The 25,093-nt window shown below is 31.1% G+C and overlaps 2 protein-coding genes across 14 annotated transcripts in view; one reads left to right on the forward strand and one right to left on the reverse strand.

The window, feature by feature from the left end:
- LOC124535005 (protein lap4) overlaps window positions 1-10,575 on the reverse strand; it is a 68,713-nt gene extending 58,138 nt beyond the window's left edge. For all 13 annotated transcript variants that reach the window (XM_047111020.1, XM_047111015.1, XM_047111016.1 and 10 more), the window contains exons 1-2: window positions 10,238-10,575; window positions 8,942-9,059 (exon numbers count right to left, since the gene is read on the reverse strand). In XM_047111020.1, the coding sequence (XP_046966976.1) occupies window positions 8,942-9,059; window positions 10,238-10,396 (277 nt within the window). In that variant the 5' untranslated portion in view covers window positions 10,397-10,575. The remainder of the gene's footprint in view (window positions 1-8,941; window positions 9,060-10,237) is intronic.
- A 579-nt stretch (window positions 10,576-11,154) lies between these two features.
- Window positions 11,155-14,886, forward strand: LOC124535281 (pyrroline-5-carboxylate reductase 3-like). The gene is made up of 5 exons (XM_047111443.1): window positions 11,155-11,361; window positions 11,612-11,868; window positions 12,120-12,341; window positions 12,589-12,800; window positions 13,524-14,886. Exons 1-5 carry the CDS (start codon window positions 11,289-11,291, stop codon window positions 13,585-13,587), a joined length of 828 nt encoding a protein of 275 aa, XP_046967399.1. The 5' UTR covers window positions 11,155-11,288; the 3' UTR covers window positions 13,588-14,886.
- Window positions 14,887-25,093: the final 10,207 nt, after the last annotated feature.

Below are 25,093 nucleotides of genomic sequence, written 5' to 3' on the forward strand. Positions count from 1 at the left end.
GACCTATAAATTAACTTGCAAGATTACATTTTCCCAAAAAAATGGGAGAATCAATAATTTAAAACAAAAAAAAAACCTAATTTACAGAAAATAAAAATGCATCCGTCGGTCGATAACAGTACTTTTGTCTTATTTTTGAAGTTTTAAAGAGCCGGTGAAAAATGTTTTAGTGACGTAATGTAAGCGGTAAGTGAATCTATTTTCGGAAAGGTATGCCTGCCAGCTACTAAGAATCTCTCTTTAAGTGTATAGTTTTGTTTATGTAAGGGGTGAATGGCTTTTCATAGATGTAGGAAACCTGCGGCTATAGTAATACCGGATGTACTTTTAAACGTACATAAAGGAATGTTGAAAGTTTCTAGTCTATTTTTAGCGTAAATTTTGTTTTGCCGACGAGAAACCAATTTACCTGGCATCTTCCGCTATTTTATGCAAGTGAAATACACAAATATGTATCCTTCATTTGGTAAGTAAATTAAATTAAAAAACGTCCAATCAAAGTATACGAACTAAGGAGGGCTTTTTCGAGAGCTTTTGAGTCATTTCCAAGAATACGTTTATTCTAAAGCTATTGATTATTAATGTACATAATTTCTACCGAAAATAACTGACAGAGATTAGTTTAGTAGGCAATTCACTTTATGTGGATTTATATTATATATCAGATACATGTTTTTTCGGTTACTGATCTTCATTAAATCTCGGATGAATTTGTAGTTATATTATATTGCTAGAGTAAAATCATTCGTAGTATTGTTTCTATATACATTTATTTGAAGTTAATATTTTGATACATTTCAATTCTTTAGTCATTGTCTGGTTAATATTAAGCGTAAAAGGATGAACTCTCACTTTTTCCAATTGATCTTTTTATCCACGGATACATTAATTACAACTTGATATATGGCGTGTCGTTAGTCAGGAAGAGAATCGACAGCTCTTTGTATCAATATGTATGGTCGGGAAATAATATCCGCAAACAGCCAGTCGTCAAGTGCAGGGACCGAGAGGAAATTACTTAATATCCAACATGGCACTTCACATCTCACATCGCATATTTACTATTTAGACAACATGAAAACCGTAACAGTAGGCCTATTAGTTACTTGGTGGTAGGACTTTGGCAAAATCGTCTGGGTAGATTATCACTGAACAAATATTTCACCACCAAAGAGTAACTTATTATTATTGTTTTTGTTTTTAATGGGCCTGTGTAAGTGTGTAGTGTGTATAATGTAAATATATGCTATATCTTTCCCAGTTGGCGGCGCAATTGTGTAATGTTAGGAATGGCTATTATTGCATACTGTCTCAAATCTTATTAATGGTGAAGACACCATCACATAGTCCATTTGCCATTACGTGTATCATACAAATACGTACTTAACTGCCATACATGCTGTATGCCTACTTGACCGGGCCATTAATAGGGTGAAGTACGTAAAAATACTTGGTAAATACATTTATACTTATAAGGATAAGGCAGCTTTCGTTTTAAAATATTTAGCAATATCAAAACTTTAGTTCCAATCTCCGTATAAGGACTTTATTACGTCGACTTATTTTTCGTTGTTATGACGTAATTGCCTGATTAATGAAATAATAATAGGTCTATTTTAGTCCATTGGGTTTATAAATCAAAATATTTCTGAATACGACCATCATACATAATGCATCTCCAGCAAAACTATTATACAAATTAAAAGGTGGTTTGTTAGACAGTCTCGCGTGGCTTACTCCAGACGAAGTGGAATCCTATTATAACGTTATTGAATTGTTTGCAATACAAAAGCGACGAGCAAGTGGACTGTGCCGATCCACCGCCCACAGTAATGGAAGCCGTCTGACCGACGAGATACAATACAGTGGATAGCTTGCGGGTGAACGTTTATTCGAAACTTCCAATATATGTACATATAAAACGCTACGTAATAGGTCAGCTTGAAACGCTGATGGCGCTCGATATGATTACCGTTGACAGTTCGCATTCGTAACTCTATAACCCAGTTGGGAAACGTGATATCACACACGTTTCACCTTCAATTGATAGATGGTTTAATCGAAGGATTATTACGCATATCTTTTACACATCAGTGTAGGTGAATTGTTATACGGTAAATGTAACTTCTTCCGTCCTGTAAACAATGTCGTCACAACTAATGCAATATTTCAAACGTTTAAAGAAAGAAACAAAATTGAAGTAACAGCCGCTAAACGATCGCCCTAAACAAGCCGACGATTGATGTTTCGCAATGTTCACGTGAGTATCGAGAAGCGTTCAAGCGGTTGAAGTTCGCCCTTGAAATGAATAAGATTTTTAATACAACATACCATGATCTGGTATTTCTATTCGTATATATAATAACGCACTGAGTCCACGTGAGATTTAGTCACAGTTAGTTGTTTTATGCAAGTCAACATTTTCTTAGTACCGAGACACTATTTGGAAGTCTTACATTATTACTATGAGAAACATGCGTAGTAAATAAAATACATAAAAGAGGAAAAAAATTTACAAATCATCATACTCATTAAAGTACCAAATGATGATAGTTGTAACATACCGATTCAAACAATCACAGCTCACAATAGCTTACAATGAAATCACTATATTCGGGAGAAATAACATACGTAACCGGACCGGTTTAAAAGTGATCTCACAGTCTAGTGATCTGAGTTCTGACGGCCGGTTACGGGATGTTTGATAAGAGTTAAACCTTCACGAAAGCATGAACTCGAATATCTTTGTACTCAAGAAGTCAATATAACACAATGAAATAAAATTATAAATAAATTGTAAATTTTGATGTAAAAGTATTTCAGTATATGATTTGTCGTTTTAATTTAAATAATTTAATATTTGAAATATTATTTTTAACGGAAATGATGTAAATGTTTTTCGAATGATTTTTAAAATAAATTATTAAATTTAATTTTAAAAGTTGCATTTATACCAACTGATTAAATTAGCCATCCAATTAAACGCATATCTTCACTTCAACAAGCGGCTTGAATGACACTCGTCCAAAACGTCTTCCGTTCGTTCATTCCTTAGAGACTCTCATATGAATAAAAATATTTATATCGATACTTTAGGCTCTAACATAGTATCGATCCAATTACAGATTTTTTTTGTAAAGATTTTACATCCTTACTACTCTTGTACAAGGTACAAATGAAAGCCACCGCAACAAAAAAGATTGGGCTCAGAATTCCGCTTCACGATTTTGGGGTTGTAAACAAAGTTCTATAGACATAGAGGTTTGGTCCCTGATTACAACACTGTTAACTCTAACTTAATGTGGTCTTGTCGGTCTTACCCCTAGAGTGTATTTTAGGAAACCGTTTATGTTAATATTAAGCTCGACAACTAATGATCGAATTAAATTTTTGTTTTATTTTGTTTGAAGCTACATTACTCCCGAGTGACATAGACCAAGCTGGCACACTTCGTCAGTATGTTATATAATAATAAAATGATGTTTGCGTGTAAAACCAAATTTAAAACTAAAAGAAATATCGAAACTCGTTCACAAGAGTTTAAGGCAGGGAATATAAACAAATCTCAATAACTAAGGTTTAGGACTCAGGACCCAAGATTCAGGAATTAATTTAGTCATCTAAATTCCTGATTCTTGAATGTTTCAAAGAATTTGTGTGTAACATGTAATCGCGAATGGATAAAGAAATTTATGTCGTGGTGCTGAATAGGAGCAGATTTAATTGTGATTTTCGTTCGTTCGTTCATCTATAGCTACACCGTTACTAAAAAACACTTTTTTCAAAAAAAGGAATTACTTTACAATTAGAACAATGATTGATGATTTTTTGTACATATTTACTGATTTGAAAGAAAATTACGTCTACTTCAATTTTGCTACAGAATCTACAGCGACTGCGAATGCATTTTTTCTTTATAATAATACCATGTGAACTCAACGAGTAAAAGTTCGTTGGGGCATGCAAGGGTATGAGAGAGATATGATCCGAGATTGCGATGCGGCGGCGTGGGAGCAGAGGACAATGCGGTTAGGTTCAACAGCCGAATAAGCCATAGCCATCGAACCGAACAAACGGGTTATTCAAAGAAACTACTTTTGTATTATTGAACTGAATACAAACATTGATTATATCAAATATTTGACAAACGCTGACTTGAATTGGCTACGAAAATACGAGAAAGAGTACCTATTTTTTCGTGAGCCTGTTTAATGTTTATAGAACTAAATATTTCGTTATCTTGGTATGCAATGTAATCGAGTTGCAGGTTGAAATTTATCATTGCTGTTATCTGTTTCGTAACATATCAGGAAGCAGCTATCAAGCTATGTTGTAGGCTCGTAAGGCACTGCACGTACCATAAAGGAATGTAGAAAATCTTATGCAAATCTAGTCTTGAAAGCAAGTTAACTCAAAATGCTACAGTTACTATAGTGGGTACAACTTTAGTAAATATGTATTTGCTAATGTATATAATAAACATTCTTCTTAAACGTATATAACAACAGTAATCTCTCTCCAGAATTATAATATTGGTTATTACTTTTATTATATTGGAAATACATTTAAAATAACCGCCACAATATTTACAGAGCGACGTAGTCTAAGCAGTGAACGTAATTGTAAAATTAGAATGGCGTCTGATTGTTTTAAATATAGAACGAAACTATTAACTGTAAATAATACTTAACACCATACGCTATGATGTCGAGTTCGCAGGAAATCTAGTTCATCTATACGGGTCGCTGGAATTGCAATCAAATCACAAACCGTGAACTTGGTGTTTCCGATTATGTGGAATAATTTCACGTAATATGTATGCATGTGTATATGTACATAAGACGATATTATCGTGTTTATTGCAATAAACAAAGATTCTAATAATATACTTCATACATACTTTATATACTAGTGTATTACTTGCATAGTATTATAATATTACGCATATTTAGTTGGCATACTTATATAACCAAATCGATTAAACTTCATATATGATTATAATCAATTAACTATCCGTACGTGTCTTTAATAAGATACAAGAAACTACAGGCTTTTCAAAAAATAAATAACATACAATGTGTACCCGCTCTAAAACTACAAATACATCTATAAATTCCATTTTAAATAGAATAACAGGCTTTGATTGAATTAAAAAAATGTAACAAAGCTTAAATATACAAACTTTACAAATGATAAACCATGAATTACATCATCTGAAATGTAATATGTCATTGATACTATATGCAATAGTCCAAAAAAACATGCAATTAAATCCGAAAAATTCAAGTAATTAAATCCGATGTGTTCTGGTTTAATTATTCATGTTACGAATTTTTGAGACGTTAAAAAGAGAATACTTAATACTTCGAAATAAACAACATCAAAGTTTACTTGGATGTGAATATTAAAATGATCTTTTATGAAATATGTAAAGCTTTAAGTGCTTTTATTTGTAATACAAATCGGTGTTGAAATATTTAGAATTCTTATTTATTTTTGTAAGTTTTAATGTCTTTTTAAAATAAGAATTATGTAGGATTTTAAATTAACATGGTTATTTTTATTATTAAAGTTATTAATTTCGGGATATTTACCATGTTTTTTATTTTTGTTCCTGTAGAATAGCTCATTAGATCTCTTTATAGTTAATTGTAACAAAAAGGTTTATGTAATTCTAAAATGTACGTCCTGTTAAAACGAACATCATATTCATTAAATATATTGGCCCAAAAATTGATCAAGCCTTGGTTATAGTAAAAATGAAAGTTTTTTTTTAAATAGGAAAGTGACCATTTAATAAAAATGATACTACTACCAACCAGGTGCAAGTCAGTACCAAAGAAACGCCAGTCATAAGTTTATAAACCAATGTAATTACAGGCACGGGGGATATAACAACTTAGTTACCAAGGTGCATTAGTGGCATAGAATAATCCATAAAGGTTCTGTAGCTCTACTATGGGTAGCGGAAACCACAAACCATCAGGTGGTCCATTTCCCAGTCTGCTTATTTAGATAAAATAATGAAAAAGAAATACTATCTTTAAGAAAGAAAAAAAAAACAAGTTACCAGACCACAAATCAGAGCTGGATAATAAACATTAATTATAAAACGGGTTTGGTGCCAATAATTAAATTTAATAATTCATGCGTCCCTCTAATCCGTGTTATTCTACTGGTGAGATACAAGGCACAAGATTTAACTTACAATTTTACTTTCAAAGGAGAATCAAACATATGATTTACTTTAAAAAAAAACGTTAAGGGTGATGAGTAATTACACAAAATTTCATAACGATTGATGACGTAGAACGAAGAAGCCGACTTCGATGAAAGTCGATTTAAATTCGGTACTCGTCACTTTATTTACGAGCGAATTAATTTATAAGTATGTCACGAACGGCGTAGTGGTAACTTGTCAACCTTTGGAAATGAACAGACTGTTACATCCTACAACATTAAAATTTTAATGGATTCTCGGCTGCCAAAATATTTAATTCGCAAATTTTAGTACGTATTTTAAGTAGGAAGTTTTATATAAAATATTACAGACTCAAAACTAGTATGAACATCACCGGCAAAAGATTACTATCAGCATTAAACGGTACCTATACCGTAGCTAGCAATACAGGGCACTCACTCTGGCCTCACACACGGTGACTTTAATAATTCACTAGATAGCGTTATACCAACGGAACTAACATATCTCTTGCAAATTGTAAGTCATCTACAATAATTTAATGATATTAGCAAGAACGTTATACATATATGCATATAATAATTGTGAAAATAATAATAATGTAACTAAAATAAAATCTGCATGTATTTTATAAATACAAATCTATGCCATTCTATCTTCATTATATTTTGTTTAACGTATTAAAAACCGATTAAGACTAGTCATAATCTCATTTAATTATCATCACTTAACCACGCAATTAACTTAAACATTGAAATTAATCATTATTAAGTTATTAATAATTGTAATGTAATGTCATAAATTCCTGTTGATTCGAATCAGTGTTAATTAGGTGTGTAAGTTCTAATAGTATCCAGGGTTACGCCTTGAATGGGCATCACAATGCTGATCGTCAATAACGTTCATTGTACAAACTTTGCGCTTGTTAACTAAAGCGACCCCGAATACATATGACGCGAATGAATGGAGTGCAACGAATAAAAACAAACGGGACGGGCGTCTTGACAAAACAAACCGTTCTTTTATAAATAAACGTTCGCGGAAGTGAAACCGTATAAAATCGAAATTCATTTAAAGTAAGGGCGAACGATTCTTCCATACAGGCACTTCGTTTAAATTACACGTTATGAATTCTTCAATATAAGTACCTAATTGATTATTAAAAAACTAGGTTATGGAAATTTTCACAATTGAACATAAGCTATAATTATAAATAAGCATTAAAAGAGCCAATTATTTTTTCACTGAAGTATCAATTGACATCCACTTTTCAATACAAATGTAATCCTAAAAATATTATATTTCAAAACGAAATATACTATTTTGCAGATCAGCCAATTTACAGCAATATCTAATTAGAAAGTGGAAATAAAGTTGTAAATTACAAGTTTTATAGTAAAATCGACCGATTTGTATTGTACTTCATTAATATCTATATTGCACACTGTTGAATTGAATGCGATCGTCATAGTGCTAATCAATTCGCAATAAACCTACAAACTGTTTCATTCGCTACAATGATCAAAGATTCCTATACAATTCTTGTTTGAATTTTTTTACTTACCTCGGTTTTTATAATTGTTGTTTTTAAATTTATAACCAAGAAAATGAGGGCAAAAAGTATTAAATAAAAATTGCTCCAGTAAATACTTTAATAAGTATTTAGTTCTATATTAATATATAGAACTAAAATGACGACAACCTCGCAGGTCGGCATTTAATTTCAACAAAGCAATATTTCGTCTTATTCATTATACATACTAAATGTTATAAACACTTACTATTACTACTATTTCTCCTTATTCTTTTACACAACTCTTAAAACCTTATCAAATGACTTCTCATAAAATATTATTTAACTTATTAATTGGTAAAGGTCGCAAAGTATTTATAAATTAATTAATGTCATTTTATGCAAGCTCATGCGTAATTGAAATGAATACTAAGTAAATACATTATAATTATAGGGTTCGATAAATAATAATTAATTAAATTATAATATACAGTAATATAAATTATTATTATTAGGCCACTAATCATTCTAATATAATGCCTCTTATTCCGGCAAATAGTTTTAAAAAAACAGTATTCCACTTATTATTTGATAATTCACACCTGGATTCTACAAATGGTAATGCTTATGACGAACTGACGTGCAACCTGAATACAAATATTTAATAGACTTTATTTGGTTGTACCCCTTTTCGTAAAGCATTCCATATGATATATGCCATCATGATTTATCAAATATTTTTATTTATTAAAACAATCCTGTGTATAAAATACTTCCTTAAGTATTTTGACCAAATCAAATTTATCCTTATTTGTTTTTCTACTAGATGACTTGATTAATAATGCTCGCAATTTAAGTAAGATCATTACAAATGCACTTCTATGAATAATTTCAAAATTTAATGAGTGGTATTTTCAGTCTGAAATTAAACTTGAAATAACTTTTAAGACAAAGGTTGATGAAGTTGAGAAAAGTAAAGATAAACTGGATAGTTGGGTTGACAGAATGAACTGGACTGTGAAAATGTAGTCCGAGCTCATCAACGGTGGCTTTGATCTAGTAAAAAGATGGCCTGAGGCCATTAGGCAGGCCCAACAGCCTAACAAATGATCATAGAGGCATAGGCAAGTGCTTAATGGATACACTCAGCACTGGACCGTTAGGATTGCCGCTTAAGTCTAGCAGTGGATTAAAGTAGGCTGAATATGGTTATGATGTGAATGACTTACCATTTCGAGAAACATCTAGCTCGACTAAGTTTTCGAAATTCTGTATATCTGGTGGAAGCTTGTGAATTTCATTATCACTAAGTCCTAATCGTCGTAGTCTATGAAGTCTAAAGAAATTCTGTAACAAAAAAAGAATCATTTTTTTTATTATAATTAAATTTGTAACAAGTTTAAGTCAAAAAATTGTCATGAATTAAAAAACTCTTTCTTTATTGAAATTTTTTACTAAAATTATAAAACAAATATCAGATTTGTTTTTTATAAGTAAGAAAGTTAGTAATAGAAAGAAAATTTAGTAAGTTTGAATGATAAAGCCCACATACCAAACATCATGTATAATTTGTTGCAACAAGTATTTCTTCCCATTATCTATTTAAAAATTATTTTGTGGTACTGATGATGTAGTTTATCATTTTGTTACAATATTTAATTTCAAATTCAACTTTTATTTTTTGTTTTACATGCTTATAACAATGCTTTTAATTTATAGTAAGAACTTTTAACTTTTTGAATAATAGAATTGAGACTTTTTTATATTGTTATAATTAAAGATAATGCAATAAAGCTAAACAAAATTATAAGCAAAGACTTCATTAAATATAGAGCTAGCATAGATTGAATTTGAGATTTAATGTGTGAACTGATCTATCAACAGATGATGTATTTATATTATAATATACTATCATTATTAGATACATCTGAAATTATAACTGGCTGTATGTTTATCCTTGAAGCTTGCAGTTAATAACTGAATTCTGGACACCACTCAGCTATTGTATTAATAATATAATAAATGTTAGTATCTAAATATTTGAACCAATAATTTTATTAAATATTATATCTGGTATAAGTTTCACATAAAAAATATTTTTTATATACAAAAAAGGGCACTATGTTTCCTATGAAGATATTTTAAGAAAATGTTTACTATCAAAGTTTTCTACACTTTTCTGTCAACAGTGACCATTTAGGTTAGTTGCAACTCATCGAAAAACATCTTTGAGTATATTATATTGAAATTATAAATTGTAATTTATCTTTTCACCTAATACATTTAGGGCGGTAATATTTGCTTAAAATCATATTTTGATTTTACTTGACACTAAAATCTTAAAATTATTACATTGAAATGTAGTAATAGCATCGTTCACTTATTTCTTGATATGTTTTTCAAGTTTTTCATTTACGCTACGTACAACAAAATTAGGTAGGGCTATTAATTATTATTTACACGCAGTGATAAGGTGAACGCCCACGAAAGAAAGTTTAAATGTATGATTAACTTAATACACTTACTTTAGGTAAATCTCGAATATGATTAGCATCCAAAAAAAGTTCCTCTAAACTCCTGGAATATCGTAAAATGTCTTCAGGTACTGTTGGCAACGAGCAATGCCGCTTGTCTACACATTCCACTTGGCGATTACATTTGAACAAAGGTATACATCGAAACATGTTGGACACTACACTACAATCGAATTATTATTTAATAAATCACTATCACGACACATATTTGAGCACTTCACCGATTGTAGCACTACTTCAGCATTTTAAAATTGACCAACGACATCAAAATACGCCAAAAGATATTCAACGCACCTCACCCTCGAAAATGAAGCCACAAACTGCAGGTGTTGCCCATCATCAAATAAACGTATACTATAGTTAGTATTCTGTATTGTGAAAAATAACATTTATAATTTGATCAATTTAGATACGTTATAAATAGATGCATTTATTTTATAATTGAGTTTATTATAATTTTATAGGGAAAAATATTAAACAATAAAGAACTATGTTAAATCACAAAACTATTAAAATACAACGGTTTCAGAAATCCGTCAGGTTATCATATTGTAAAATCCATATTTATTATTTATACATTATTATTTGTCAGTCGAAGAAATATATTTTTTCATCACAAATTAAATGTATATTTTTTAACATTTTTAAATAAAATTTTGCCATATCACATTAATGTTATGCAATTAGTTTAAGTAAGCTATTTAAAAATACGTTAATCCATGAAATTTCATTTCTTGGTAATTATACCAAACGTGATTTTAACATCCTTAATTTTTCAATTTATATTTCAATGTGTATTCAGTATTGTACATGGCAGCACATTGAAATAAGCTACAAAAAAAATGTAATCAATTTAATTTCACATATACGTAAATGTCATGTCAAATAATAATACCATGCCTAAATTTGCTTGAAAATTTTACAATTGTCATTTTTCCTTTTTCACTTTATCACATATGTGCGTTATCAGGACTTGCACTTGGTACCCTTCTCAGAATTTCATTTTTTTGTAGTAACTATTTGGGTAATCTTTCAAAGGAAAATGTCTTTCAATTTAGGATTTATTGGTGGTGGTAATATGTCAACGGCAATTTTTAAAGGAATACAAAAAAATGGTAAAGTATCATTTAATTTTATTCATAAACAGACTGAAAATATTTTTCTAATAATTTTATCATGTTTTTTGTTACTAATTTTAAGCAGGCAAGCAAACGAAAAAAATAATTTACATTTTTAAATGAAACAATTTTTACCATGACTAATCTTTTACTAGTTATGTTTCATTAGTAGTATTATTTGCCTCTTATTTATAGCTACGAAATTCTATATATTTTGTTTTTATAACATCTTTACATATTTTTGTAGATAATCATCCAGTTTCAAAAATATGGGTAGCAGGGCCACATTTAAACAGCCTCCAGCACTGGAAAGACTCGGGCGCTAATGTAACCACAAAAAATGGAAAATTAGTCAATAACTGTAATGTTATTTTTATTGGTGTAAAACCTGGTGTATTGAATGATGCCCTTATGAATTGCCTTGATGATCTTTCTGTATCGGGATCTAAAAATGTGCTCTTTATTTCTATGTTAGTTGGAATTAATATTGAATGTTTGCATAAGGTAAATAAATATTATTTTATTATGTATGTTTAAATAAGTATACCTAAGTAGCATTCTATATTTATCTATTTATTAATTTTTACACATAGCTTACACTGACTAAACTATAACAGATTATAAAACAAATTTTTGTATGGATGATTTATAATGGAATATGGAAATTTGATGTTTTTCTATATTTTTTTGTCGATTTATAAACCAGAAAACAATCTCAATAGATTTATACATTAGTAAAATATATATTGTTGTAGGCATTAAAGGGGCTACCTGTACAATCAAGTGTCATTCGCATTTTGCCAAACACACCAATGGCGGTTGGTGCAGGTTCATGTTTGTATACTCCAGACATAAATGTCACAGAGGAACAATGCACATTATTCGAAAATTTACTAAAAGGCTGTGGAGTCTGTGAAAGAGTATCAGAAACCCTCATGGATTCTTTGGGAATTCTCACAGGATGTGGACCTGCATTTGTGAGTATAAATATGTTAAATATGGTAATTACAAATGATAAAAAAAATTAACTATTCTATATACACATTTGTAAATAATTGAAAGTTATTTAGCAATGTAAATTGAATCATAAGGTAAAATTGAAATCAACAATGATAACAGCTGTAAAATAATTGTTTCTTCACTCCATTCGAACTAATTTGTATTACTATATATTTTTTAATTTGGGATATATATTAAAATTTATATAATTTTTTTTTCTTTCAGATGTACATTGTGATCGAAGCATTAGCAGATGGGGCAGTGAAACAAGGTGTACCTAGAGCAATGGCATTAAGGCATGCAGCACAAATGATGGTAGGAAGTGGTGAAATGGTACTACAAACTGGCAAGCACCCTGGATTGTTGAAAGATGAAGTATGCTCTCCGGGTGGATGTACCATTTGTGGTGTCACTGCCCTTGAGAATGGAAAGTTGAGGTAAACTAACTTATGAACACATCAACAACAACAACAACAGCCTGTAAATTCCCACTGCTGAGCTAAAGGCCTCCTCTCCCTTTGAGGAGAAGGTTTGGAACATATTCCACCACGATGTTCCAATGCGGGTTGGTGGAATACACATGTGGCAGAATTTCTATGAAATTTGTCACATGAAGGTTTCCTTACGATGTTTTCCATCACCGCTGTGCACGAGATGAATTATAAAGACAAATTAAGCACATGAATCAGCGGTGCTTGCCTGGATTTGAACCCGCAATCATCGGTTAAGATGCACGCGTTCTAACCACTGGGCCATGTTGCCGGCCATCAATCAAAATCTATTAGAATAATAATAATTTTGAATTAGTTTAAAAAAAAAATTGATGCAAGTAGCTAGACATTCATAAAAGCCTTCCTCATAAACATTGTTTAGTGTTTTTTTTTGTTAAACACTGATAATTTTCTTTCTGCCTTCATTGATTTTACATTTGAAAGAAAAAGACAGCATTGTTTGAATTTTCATCTCCTTTACATTATTCATACATAATTCAGACTGTTATTTTAGTTCAAAATGTCATTGATACACTATATGAAATTATTAGAATATCTTGGATACAATACTGAAAGAATACCAAATCAAGCTTCTTAGTTTATCATTTTTTTAATATAAAAAATATTTCATAATAAATGCTTCATTAGATTTCTTCTTGCTTCTTTCAGGGCAACTCTAATAAGTGCTGTTGAAGCTGCTGTTCTAAAGGGTAAGGGAATGGGAAAAAAGTAATGTCAAAACCAGAATCTCATAAAGAAACTCAAATCTTACTATGAACTATAGTTATTGATATTATTTATTTGCAGTAAAAAATGTATTTCAAATAAAAATACTATTAATTTAGTACTAGTATAGTAATATTGAATGTGGTTGCTGGACAACACTGGAAATAATGGTAGTCCTAGTTTAAATATGATGTATTATGTAGTATTATATGAATCTCGAAAATATATTCATGACGAACGGGACAGTACTTTGTAAGGTAATAGTAACTTTGTCATGATATTTTTCTGAATTACAAGATAAAACTGATGTTGTTTGTTGCTGACATATTTAATTTAAGTATTTAAAATAGTGTTAACTGATCATATAGTATTTATAACAAGTAAGATATGCCGTCATTGAAGAACATTAATTTTATAAAACAATGATAAGAGATAATGTTTCAAATATAAATTGCTTATTTATTAATAGTTGGTAGATGTGTCTTAAATAGACAATAACTTAATATATAATATTTTGTGTTTGTCTTAGTATTATTACTATTTACATTTGAGTCTCATTGGAAGTGGTGCACTAAAGTTAAGTTAAAATAAACACTTTTTTAAATTAATGTTTATAATGGAAAGTATATATAAATGTATACATTGCCTATTTCAGTATTTTTATGTACTTCACCAAAAATCCTGACAGTATTTAGATCTGAAATAACAAATACCTCATAATAATATAGTATTGTAGTTGGTTGTATCTTGTGAGACCTGAAACATTGATATAGCTAAGATATGTATCCTTCTTATGAAATGTAGAGGTGAGAAAAAGTACCTTGTATGAGTTATTGGTAGTCTTCCAAAGAAATCTACTGGTAAATGGCCAGAAAGGCATTTCTGTTGGTAATGACCTGAAATTAACATTCTTGTGATAATTATTATAGTGGTTTGTAAATTTTGTTATTGACATAATATGTTAAATGGATGTCTAACATTGTCCATCAGAGTCATCTAAATTTCATGTATATTGAATGAACTTTTTTATTGTTTAACCATAAATATTAACATCTATGCTCTACCTCTACTTTCCTCTACATCCTATAATTATAGTGTACAATTACACTATAAATATACAAATAATAGATATAGATTGGTGTATAAGGTAATTGGTGTAGATTGGTGTATGAGAATATGAAGTTTCTTTTAAAAGTTGCATGGCACATAAATTCAGAAACTAGTCCAAATTTTTTTACAATCTGTAAATTTATTAAAAATGTATTTGAATTACGTTTACGTTGGTTACATATGTAATGTATTGTTGACTGTATTATAATAAATTATTTGCTTCATAAAGTGTTATTTTTAAAAGCCACTGTTTTCAACCGACTTCCAAAAGGAGGAGGTTATCAATTCGTCTGTATTTTTTTTTTTTTTTTTTTTTTTTTTTTTATGTTTGTTACCTCATAACTTTTCACTGGGTGGACCGATTTTGATAATTTTTTTTTTGTTTGAAAGGTAGTGCTCCCCGTGGGGTCCCATTTTTTTATTTTTTTTTCCGATGATAGTATCCATGTGAAAACGAAGTCTTAAATTTGCATTATGTATATGCGCGACAAATAGGTGAATAACTGAAAATCACGTTAACCAATTTTGATAATTCTTTTTTTATTATAAAATATATACTTCAAGGGTAATTTGGTGAAAGTTTGGTAAGGTTCTGAGCACAGGATCCATGACAAAGTGACGGAACGGAAGGGAACGGAACAATTTCGAATCTTTTATTTATAGGTTATTTGGATATTTGAGTCACTTTCCGTAATGTGGTTATGTTTATGTAATTATCATAGTCGAATATTATAATCAACTAGCTACCCACCCCGGCTTCGCACGGGTGCAATACTGATACTAAATATACTACAGAATTTGTTTATATACGACATCACATCGCAAACTTCTAAAATTATCAGTGTTTCTTTTTTACTATATTGTTCATGTATTATATACACAAACCTTCCCCTTGAATCACACTATCTTTTAAAAAAAACTGCATCAAAATCCGTTGCGTAGATTTAAAGATATAGGGACAGAGAAAGCGACTTTGTTTTATACTATGTAGTGATGGAACTCCTATACGGCTCGCAGTTAGGGTGCGATATGGGGCAGAATTTCTTACTATCTTTAATCAAATTTTGTGTATGTGATGTGATGTCATATGATGTACGAAATATAGTTGGTCTTTTTCAAAGTTTTTTTGCTGAGTTCGATTACAGCTCTTTCGAGGGATCCTTGTAGTTCACGCCGCGTGACGTATTAAATCCGCATTTTCGAAAGTCTATTTTTGCTTTATTCGCAAGTTTCCTTTGAAATTGTCCTCGAAGTAGTTTCTGACTCATATAAACGGAACGCTTAATCTATCCATATTAAAAAAAAATAGTTAGTCAACATCAGCTTCACTTAAAATCAAAAAATAAATAAAATTTTAACAAAAAGAAAAACCGACTTCAAACAAAACACTATTTTAAAACAAATGAATATGCACGAAAAAGCAATAAAAATAATTGAGTATTCAACATATTTTTTAGAGTCTTCCTAAGTTAAATGAAATGAAAAATATTAGACTACTTAAAAGTCGATTAACGATTATATCATGTAGTTATAATTATTGTTATATTTGGAGTCGGTGTCAGCCAATAAAACCCTGCAGTATATCTATCAAAAAACAATACGAGAATACTTTAACAAATATGTTTTTTACAAATTACCTTTTACACAATAATATACTGGATCAATCAAGGGGCTCGTATCGCTTCTTTCTTTTGATTGTTGGGGCAAGGGCACCGTGGCTGACACCGGCTCCAAATATACCAATAACTATAACTACATGATATAATCGTTAATCGACTTTTAAGTAGTCTAATATTTTTCATTTCATTTAACTTAGGAAGACTCTAAAAAATATGTTGAATACGCAATTATTTCTATTACTTTTTCGTGCATATTCATTTGTTTTAAAATAGTGTTTTGTTTGAAGTCGGTTTTTCTTTTTGTTAAAATTTTATTTATACAGTAGTACCTTGTAACTATAATATGCTTAAAAATATATTTAAACGAATTTAAGCATTTAAATTAAATGCTTGAATGAATAATAAATTTTTTTTTAATAAAAATTAACAGCTTACTAATAATGATTAAGCAAACAAATAGTCAATCAAATAGTCTTATTGGTATTTTATATGTTAATTATTTAACAATGTCATAGCTTAAACTAATGCTGTAACTAATGCCTATCAACAAAGTATTAAGTATTATATAGCTAAATTCAACTGAAATAATTATATTATTTTTTTTAATTAAGAGAGCAGTCACTTCTATCTTTTATTTTAGAAGTAAGGATTATAATCACAACCATTTTATAAGCATAGTAGCTAAGTAAGCTTCTACACGTTAGTTGGCCTTGATGTTCATGAATTCTAGTGACATGAAATATTTTCAAATTCAAAAATGCTCCATTGTGCACTAAACTTTGAAATTATATAAACTACAATAGGAACTGGTATAAGTTCGAGAGGAAGCACGGCACACTGTCGTACAGAATGACGCAGGTACTTACTGGACACGGATGCTTCGGTAAGTACCTGCACGGGATAGCGTGGCGGGAGGAGACACCCTCCTGCCACGAGTGTGGTGCGCCAGTGGATACGGCGTACCACACCCTGTACGAGTGTGCTGCGTGGGGGCCCCAGAGGCACACCCTTGCGGCGACTATGGGCGGAGACCTTTCGCTGCCGAGCATCATCAACGCCATGCTCGGTAGCGAGATGTGCTGGTCGGAGATGCGCTCCTTCTGCGAAAGTGTCATGTCGCAGAAGGAAGCCGCGGAGCGGGAGCGGGAAGAGAGTGCCGCCGCTGACTCGCTCCGCAGAAGACGACCGGGGAGGAGGAAAAGGCGCTACGCGCACCTTCTCCCACCGCCTCAATAGGCGCCGCAGGGACTAGGGGGGTCCCAGTACCCCGGGAATCACCCCTAGGTGTAAGAGGCCCGCATAGGTGGGCCGACCGTCAGGGCGTCACGGTAGCATGCGTAAGCGATCCCGTGGCGTCCATCGAAAGACGCAGAAGGTACCGCTGGTTTTTTAGTGGGTAAACCCGGCGTACTTGGGCGCACTCGGCGTCCAGGGCTCCGGGGAGTCCCACACACCCCCCCACTTTCCATCAAGTGGGGGAAGCGCGTAATGCGTTTTTCCAGAGAGAAAAAAAAAGGAACTGGTATAAGCGTGCATTCAAATGTTTTCTTATATATCTTAAGATTTCAAAAGCGGCAGACATTCTGCGATCACGTTTTAAAAGTCAGATCTTATTCCTTTCGGCTCCTTGCCATGCTGAAAGGAACCCTCGATAGAAATAGTGAAGGGTGAAAGAAAGCATTCTGTGGACTGTGATGTACGCATCAAACATAAACAAAAAGTCGTGTTTCTAGAAACTTTATGTTTATGTTCTACTAATTCTTGCTCAATTTCCAAATGAAAATGTTTTCTTATATATTCCTAATCCTTTTGAGTTAAAATGCAAGATTTTGTTTATTTTGTTTCGCCTGAGGAACACCAAATACTTTAGCGGCCATTTCATTTTTTTCTGCTTCCATGCAGTTACATGGATTCTTGGCTCCGAGACTGCTGAGTATATTTTCTTTTGTATTTTCGCGGCATGTCACCTAAACAAATAGTAAGTGTTAATTATCAGCTACTATTTTGGACAAAATGGGATTGTATGAAAAACAAATGCATAAAAAACGAATACATGATCATAGTTCCATCAAACAACTAATGATTGCAAAAAAATTTAAGCGAAATCACGGAGTTCTGGCATAGTTCATTGATTTTAATAGTAATAATTACAAATAACTACAAATAACTTACCAGAATATAGGAGAATACCGTTAGTAAAACAAACTTTAAAGGCGCGAAACAAGTTTGAACTGCTTATTGCGACGAGACTGTTAATTTAGTGCTCAACGTAGGATTTTAAACATGCCTAACATGCCTGCCATCAAACGATACAGTCGTAGACACGTAACTAAAACCCGCCAATTTATAAAAAAGGTGATTGGTGTTTCTTTTCTGGCTGTGATTCTGATACAGTGGCGGCGTGAGGCGTGAACGGTTTGAGCCACCGCCCACGGCCTCGTGGTGCAAGGGGCCTCGCGCCCGAAATTTGAAAAAGTACAAAATAATATTGGGAAAAAACAAGGCAAACAAACAAGCAAACGGTATCTTGCCCACATTAAGATTCGATCTTGCGCCGCTACTGATCTGATATAATTGCTTTTATGTTAAGATAATTTAACTTTACACAGATTACTAAAATTAGAACAAGCTTTATTTTTCTGAACCTGATTTTCTAGGGTAACGATGATTACAATTATATACTAAATATTAGCAAAATATTTACGGGAATATTCAGAAGTGTTGTTTAGTTCTTAATTCCTTATTTAGGTAATATCTAAAATCGTTTGAATTTGTCGATAGTTGTAACTGTAGCTTACATTTTTAATTATTTATTATATTGTCGCTGTTTTAAGCAAAAACAGGAGTTTTACGGTATAGGTGAGTAGCCAACATAATTTTATCGCTGCAAGCTATTTAAGATTTTTTTTTGTTAATTTTCGCCTGAATAAAATAAATAGCATTAGATAATCTGCTATCGTATGTAATATCGTATCCTATTCTTAAGTTATAAAAAAATGTTCCACCACGGTGACTTTGCAAATTGGACGAGTTATGGACAATTTGATTTAAAATGATTTGAATAAATCATTCACAGTATAGCACTTATATTAATAATATTGCTAATTATTTTAATAATTAGCTGACGACAGGTCAGCAACAAAAGCAAGTAGGTACATTAACAAGGTGAATCAAGTTTATTTAGCTCTAACCCCATAGAAAATTACAGTTTTAAAAATATATAAATACAACAATATTATTTACTGTCCTTATATATTTTTCTTCTAATGTTTTAAAACTTTTTTTTGTAGTCGGTAAACGTGGATTTTTCGGTTCAGAGGCAGATACTGGGCACGAGATCCTCATGCTACATAGGGAATCGGTATGGAGGGCCATGGCACCCTGTAAGATAATCATGGTCCAGGAGCAGACGGTGAAGCGGGAATTTTAAAGAGCGGGTACGACGAAGTTGTGCTGTAAAATTACCTTAGTTTACTTAGTATTGATAAGACCTTAAATATTTTTTAATATCTTTTTTTTCTTTACGTTAACTAGCGAGGTAGCGAATAAGTAATAAGGCACCTTATTATACTTTAATGATTTTGATGAGTACTGTTATTTGGCGGTAGAATAACTGGTGAGTGGGTGGTACCTACCCAGACGGGCTTGTACAAAGCCCTACCACCAAGGAAAATCGCCTAGCTATTGTACCTTTTTAGGTTTTTTTTAATTCGTATAATTTCTAAACACCCAGTTATTAGAAACCATAAGTCATAGTATCATATACTTATGTAAAATTATTAATTACTTACCACCCGTCCGGTTCGCACGAGTGCAATACTTACTATATATACTGCAGAACATGCTTATTGTCATTAAACAATACAAACCAAATATTTACGCATTTTAAATGTGCAATATTTTTAAAATATATATTTAAATTCATACTGTAAAGGGCTGTATGGATCTATATTATATGCACAATGTTTATAAGGCACTTGATTGGTTAAGGATTAATGTTTTATATAGGGACAGACAGGTAGCGGAAAGCGACTTTGTTTACATTTTTAAAATCTTTCCAACATAATAATTGATGATTCTAACACAGTATTATTATAAAAAATAAATTAACTATGGAAAGTATATAATAATATAATAATATAAGCTCACAAAATCTAATCAATTAATGATTGAATAGGAATTTTAAGACGTTTATCAAAACAAATATCAACTACTATAACAGTCCAAAATATTAATAAAGAAAATTAAGTAGTAAAAATGATTATACATATATTATATAAAGTGTAAATTATTTATATATAATGTTTTTACAACATTAGTTCAATATTACGAGTCGGTTTTGTCCGTTAATAGACTAGATGAAATCTTTAATACTCAAATATGAATTGATTTATTTATTATATAACACCATAAATCTTATTTTATAATACACGAGATTCAATGCGATTATATAGGTACCTAAATTATCTTAGTAATTACAAACAATCACTTTTTACAACGTTGCGTAAAATATGTATTTCATAGAAATGGTATCAACAATGAAATACCTAAAACCTAATATTTATTCACTCCACAATATTCACGAAGGCTTTTCGTTATTCTAACGGCCTTTTACTTTTATAGGTATATGCCCATATCTTGCTTCTTCTCTTTTGAGAAAAAATGATAGGGTCATGAAAGTTTTCCTCTTCCGAATAACATTTCACTTTTCGTCGTTATGTAGATAAATTTTTCGCGTAGTTTGCTTGGGCGTAAAAGGATGATAGGGATGTATACACACAGTTTTTTTAGTAAAAAGAAACAAAGACATCCTTCGAGCTAATCCAACGCCAATATCAATACTTTTATGCCGTGGGACGTCCATTATTGATATTTCATCTTCTTCACCTTTTAAACAGCTAATCTTCTGTAAACCACGGCGGAGATTTGAAAATTTTGGTCTTAAAGAAAGTTTAGGAATGCGGAAAAATAATGAGCGCTCTTCTTTGCGTCTATTATTTGTACATTTCCCTTTTTTATGCACTGATAACTCTTTATCACTGACTTTAACTGGTTTGACGTAGTCTATTGTTGTTTCGGCTAATGCAATTAAGGCAAGATCTTCAGTAGTCATCACTTCAGTGTTATATTCACATCGTAAATGCGTAATATTTTTACACACTACTGCGATGGGGTATCACTGAAGAGATCCTACTTAACTTTGGCATTGATTGTGTGTGACGTATGCTGACTGATAAGATTATTAAGATTAGGCACTGTGATTATGTCTATGATTTTTGCTTTTTATAAATATTATAAAAAATTGATAATTTATTTTATTATTTACATTTGTTTAGTAATATTATTTCAACCCTGGTAAGTAAAGCAAGTAAGACTATCCCCGTGAATGTCGAGATTCTCAATGGTGCTTACTTTTGTAAGTTTACAAGAGTCATTATATGATGACTGAACTAAATTTTTTTAGAATTTAATAATATGAAAACAGTTTGCTCATTCTTTTAAATTAAAATGTAATAAATGTGGTTTATAACATTACGTTAGCCTTTGTCTTTGTTTACTGCGGTAAATGATGCGCCTACCTTGTTTTTATATAAAAAAATTTTTATATAAATTGTTTTTATATAAATTTTCGTATATGGTATTAATGAAACGCATGAGAACTAAATCGCTTTAGATTCTACTGTTATATCATTTTGATCACCATATAGCATACATTACTAATGTAATAATGTTTTCCCGCGAACGAGAAAATCCGTTATCCAATGGACGAAACTTAGAATGAAGTTATTACGGAATATAAATCATAGATAATAAAATTAAGTTAATTTATATCATATTATGAACCTACTTTTAAGTAATAATAATTAACAATAAGAAACATTGTGACACAGCAGAGATTTTGTTACGCATTAGGAAATTCCACAAAAATCATGAATGTTTAAGAGGAAAACCACCTGTTATAAAGTAAACTCCAAAATAATCTCAGACTTAAGTATAGTATCAAGTAAAAATCTTCAAGTATATCAAATACAAAACTTACATGATTCGACTTAGAAAAACACTTTCGTAGTAATAGTTATTAGTTGTATTATTTTAAATATTTGTATGAATATGTTTTGATAGCAAGTATGAAAATTAAAGAATGTACCTACCTATTCCACCCCTTCTCTTTATGGCGTTTATAATCTTTACAGACTTTTTGGTAGACACACTTTTATATAACGATAGTAATGATACGAGCTAGGAACATGTCGTTTGAATTGTTTAGAACTAGTTTTAAACATAATTATTTTATATGTATTACTATTTTATATGTTTTACTTCGTGGTAGGGCTTTGTGCAAGCCCGTCTGTCTGGGTAGGTACCACCCACTCATCAGTTATTCTACCGCCAAATAACAGTACTCAGTATTGTTGTGTCCCGGTCTGAAGGGTGAGTGAGCCAGTGTAAATGGAAGGGACGGGCCCTTCCATTTCCTCCCCGTTAACCTGAAATTACAATTCCAGGCAGATAAATGATTTTATAAGTATAAATTACGTGTATGTTTTTTCGCCATCGAGCTCACTATAATAAAAATAAAATAAAAAATATATAAAACAATAAAAGTTATGAAATTAAAAATCATAGTATAATTTTCGGATCAATATTACCTTATCTTACTAATTCTCGCAGTTACACAAACATCAAAGAATAGAATTAGTGTTAGATGTAGTAGAATGGCCCGAACCAACTTAACTATGGCAATCTGGTTTGCACTTGTAAGAATGCCAGTGTATAAAAAGGAATGGCAAAGCAGGATTGATAGAGAAACGAACCCGTTTTGAGACTTGCCCGTCGACCTCCTCGTAGGGTGCCACGGGCCACATATTTTAGAGATATAAAGTTGTTTAATTATTCCTTTAATACCAGTTGTTCAGTGTTATTCAAGTATTGTGTATCTTAATATTACTATATTTTTCATAGTTAGTTTTTAGAAATCTTTATAAGTTTAAGAGGAATAACTTTGTCTGGAAAGAGCTGAAATGGTCCAGTGGTTAGAACGCATTCATCTTAACCGATGATTTCGGGTTCAAGCCCAGGCAAGCACCCCTATATATATGTGTTTATAATTCATTTCTTGCTCGGCGGTGAAGGAAAACATCGTGAATTCTGCCACATTTGTATTTCACCAACCCGCAATGGAAAAGCGGGGTGGAATATGTTTTTTTGTGGAAAATCTTTTTAACTTTATAATAAATATTGATGAATTATATGCCTTAAGTATAAAAAAGCTATGAAGCAACAAGACAATATGTATAATTGAACCAAAGAACATATCACAAAGAGTTTTAATTGAACAGAATACTTTTGGAGCTGTTGTTCCATAAACGTACGTGAGATTTATACTTTGTAGTATTGTATTGAACTATTTTTGCAGTTGAAAATTACATAAAAAAAATCGAATTCTATTGACAATCATATAAAATAACATGATAATTTCAGGTATTAGAATTTCATTTATTTGCTTTATTTAAGCGCCTGCCTGTTTAGGATATTTATAGGTACGAAGCATATCTTGCTATAAGTTATTACTATGATTAATAAAAGATTACCATTATTTATTTTTCCATAAAATTCACCCATTAAATAGCTTGTAGTTTAGGATTTGGATTAAATCCTTCTTCTCCTGTGTATACATAAATATATATATCAAGTAATGTAACTTTTGTTTTAGAATTAATGTTTATCCTTTAGATTCTTTAACAAAATTCGAAAAAAGTTATATCTTACACTAGCTTGTAATCGACGATTTTATAGATATACGAGACGATACATAAGACGAATGTTCACAAAAGTTTTGTGGCAAAAAATCATTAAAATATAAACAATCAATAGAATAGTTTCCGATGACTGAGCCACTGGGATAACGTAAAAAATCAAATCGGATATGATATAGTAGTATGAAATATCGCAGATACAGCTGTTGATTGCTTGAATATAATATTGGAGTTGTTAAAAAGTAACAGTGTTTTAGGCTCATTTTTTTCAATTATTTAGAAAGATTTACATAAATACGCTTTGGAATTAATTTACACTTGTTATATTGAATAATTAAAAATAAACTATTATTAAAACATTTGTTTAAAGCATTTCAATGAGAATTGCTATTCACATTAATTATGACATAATAAATAATTTACTATAAATACATTTAAAAAAAAATATTATGAATATATTAGGAAGACGGGTAAGACCCTCGCCTGGTGTTTCCAAAGTGACTATACTGGATTGCTTTGAAACGCACCTGTAGCGTTTTTTTTAAGCATAAATATTCTCATTCCTTAAAGATTTTTCAAGTTTCTGTCTAAAAATATTTACATAATTAATCGTACAAAATAAATCAACATTCTTTATTTTAAAATCATTAATTGTGTAATTACCTATGTAATTATTAATATACCACTTTTTTAATTAAATATATTCTGGTAAATCGATTATGCTCCGGTTTAAACCATTACTCATGTTTCAAAGTCGAACCAGAAAAAAACTGGGTTGCATGGTGGAACGAAACGATCGTAACGCACGTAACGCCGTCGAATCACGACATTTTCCTGATAGACAATGATTTTCCTGTAAATCAATTCTTACAGTTGATTTCCTTTTATTTATTTTGTATTATTTTGCTACGACTGCCGAAATGTACGTAGAATGTAAAATCCAAGTAGAATAAGTTTTGCTAATCTCAGAATTTTCTGTTACTACGCGTGGTACTAAATCTACGCATCATCAAACAAACGAATTAAA

The sequence above is a fragment of the Vanessa cardui genome, chromosome 14 (genome assembly GCF_905220365.1).
Source record: "Vanessa cardui chromosome 14, ilVanCard2.1, whole genome shotgun sequence".
Lineage (NCBI taxonomy): Eukaryota > Metazoa > Arthropoda > Insecta > Lepidoptera > Nymphalidae > Vanessa > Vanessa cardui.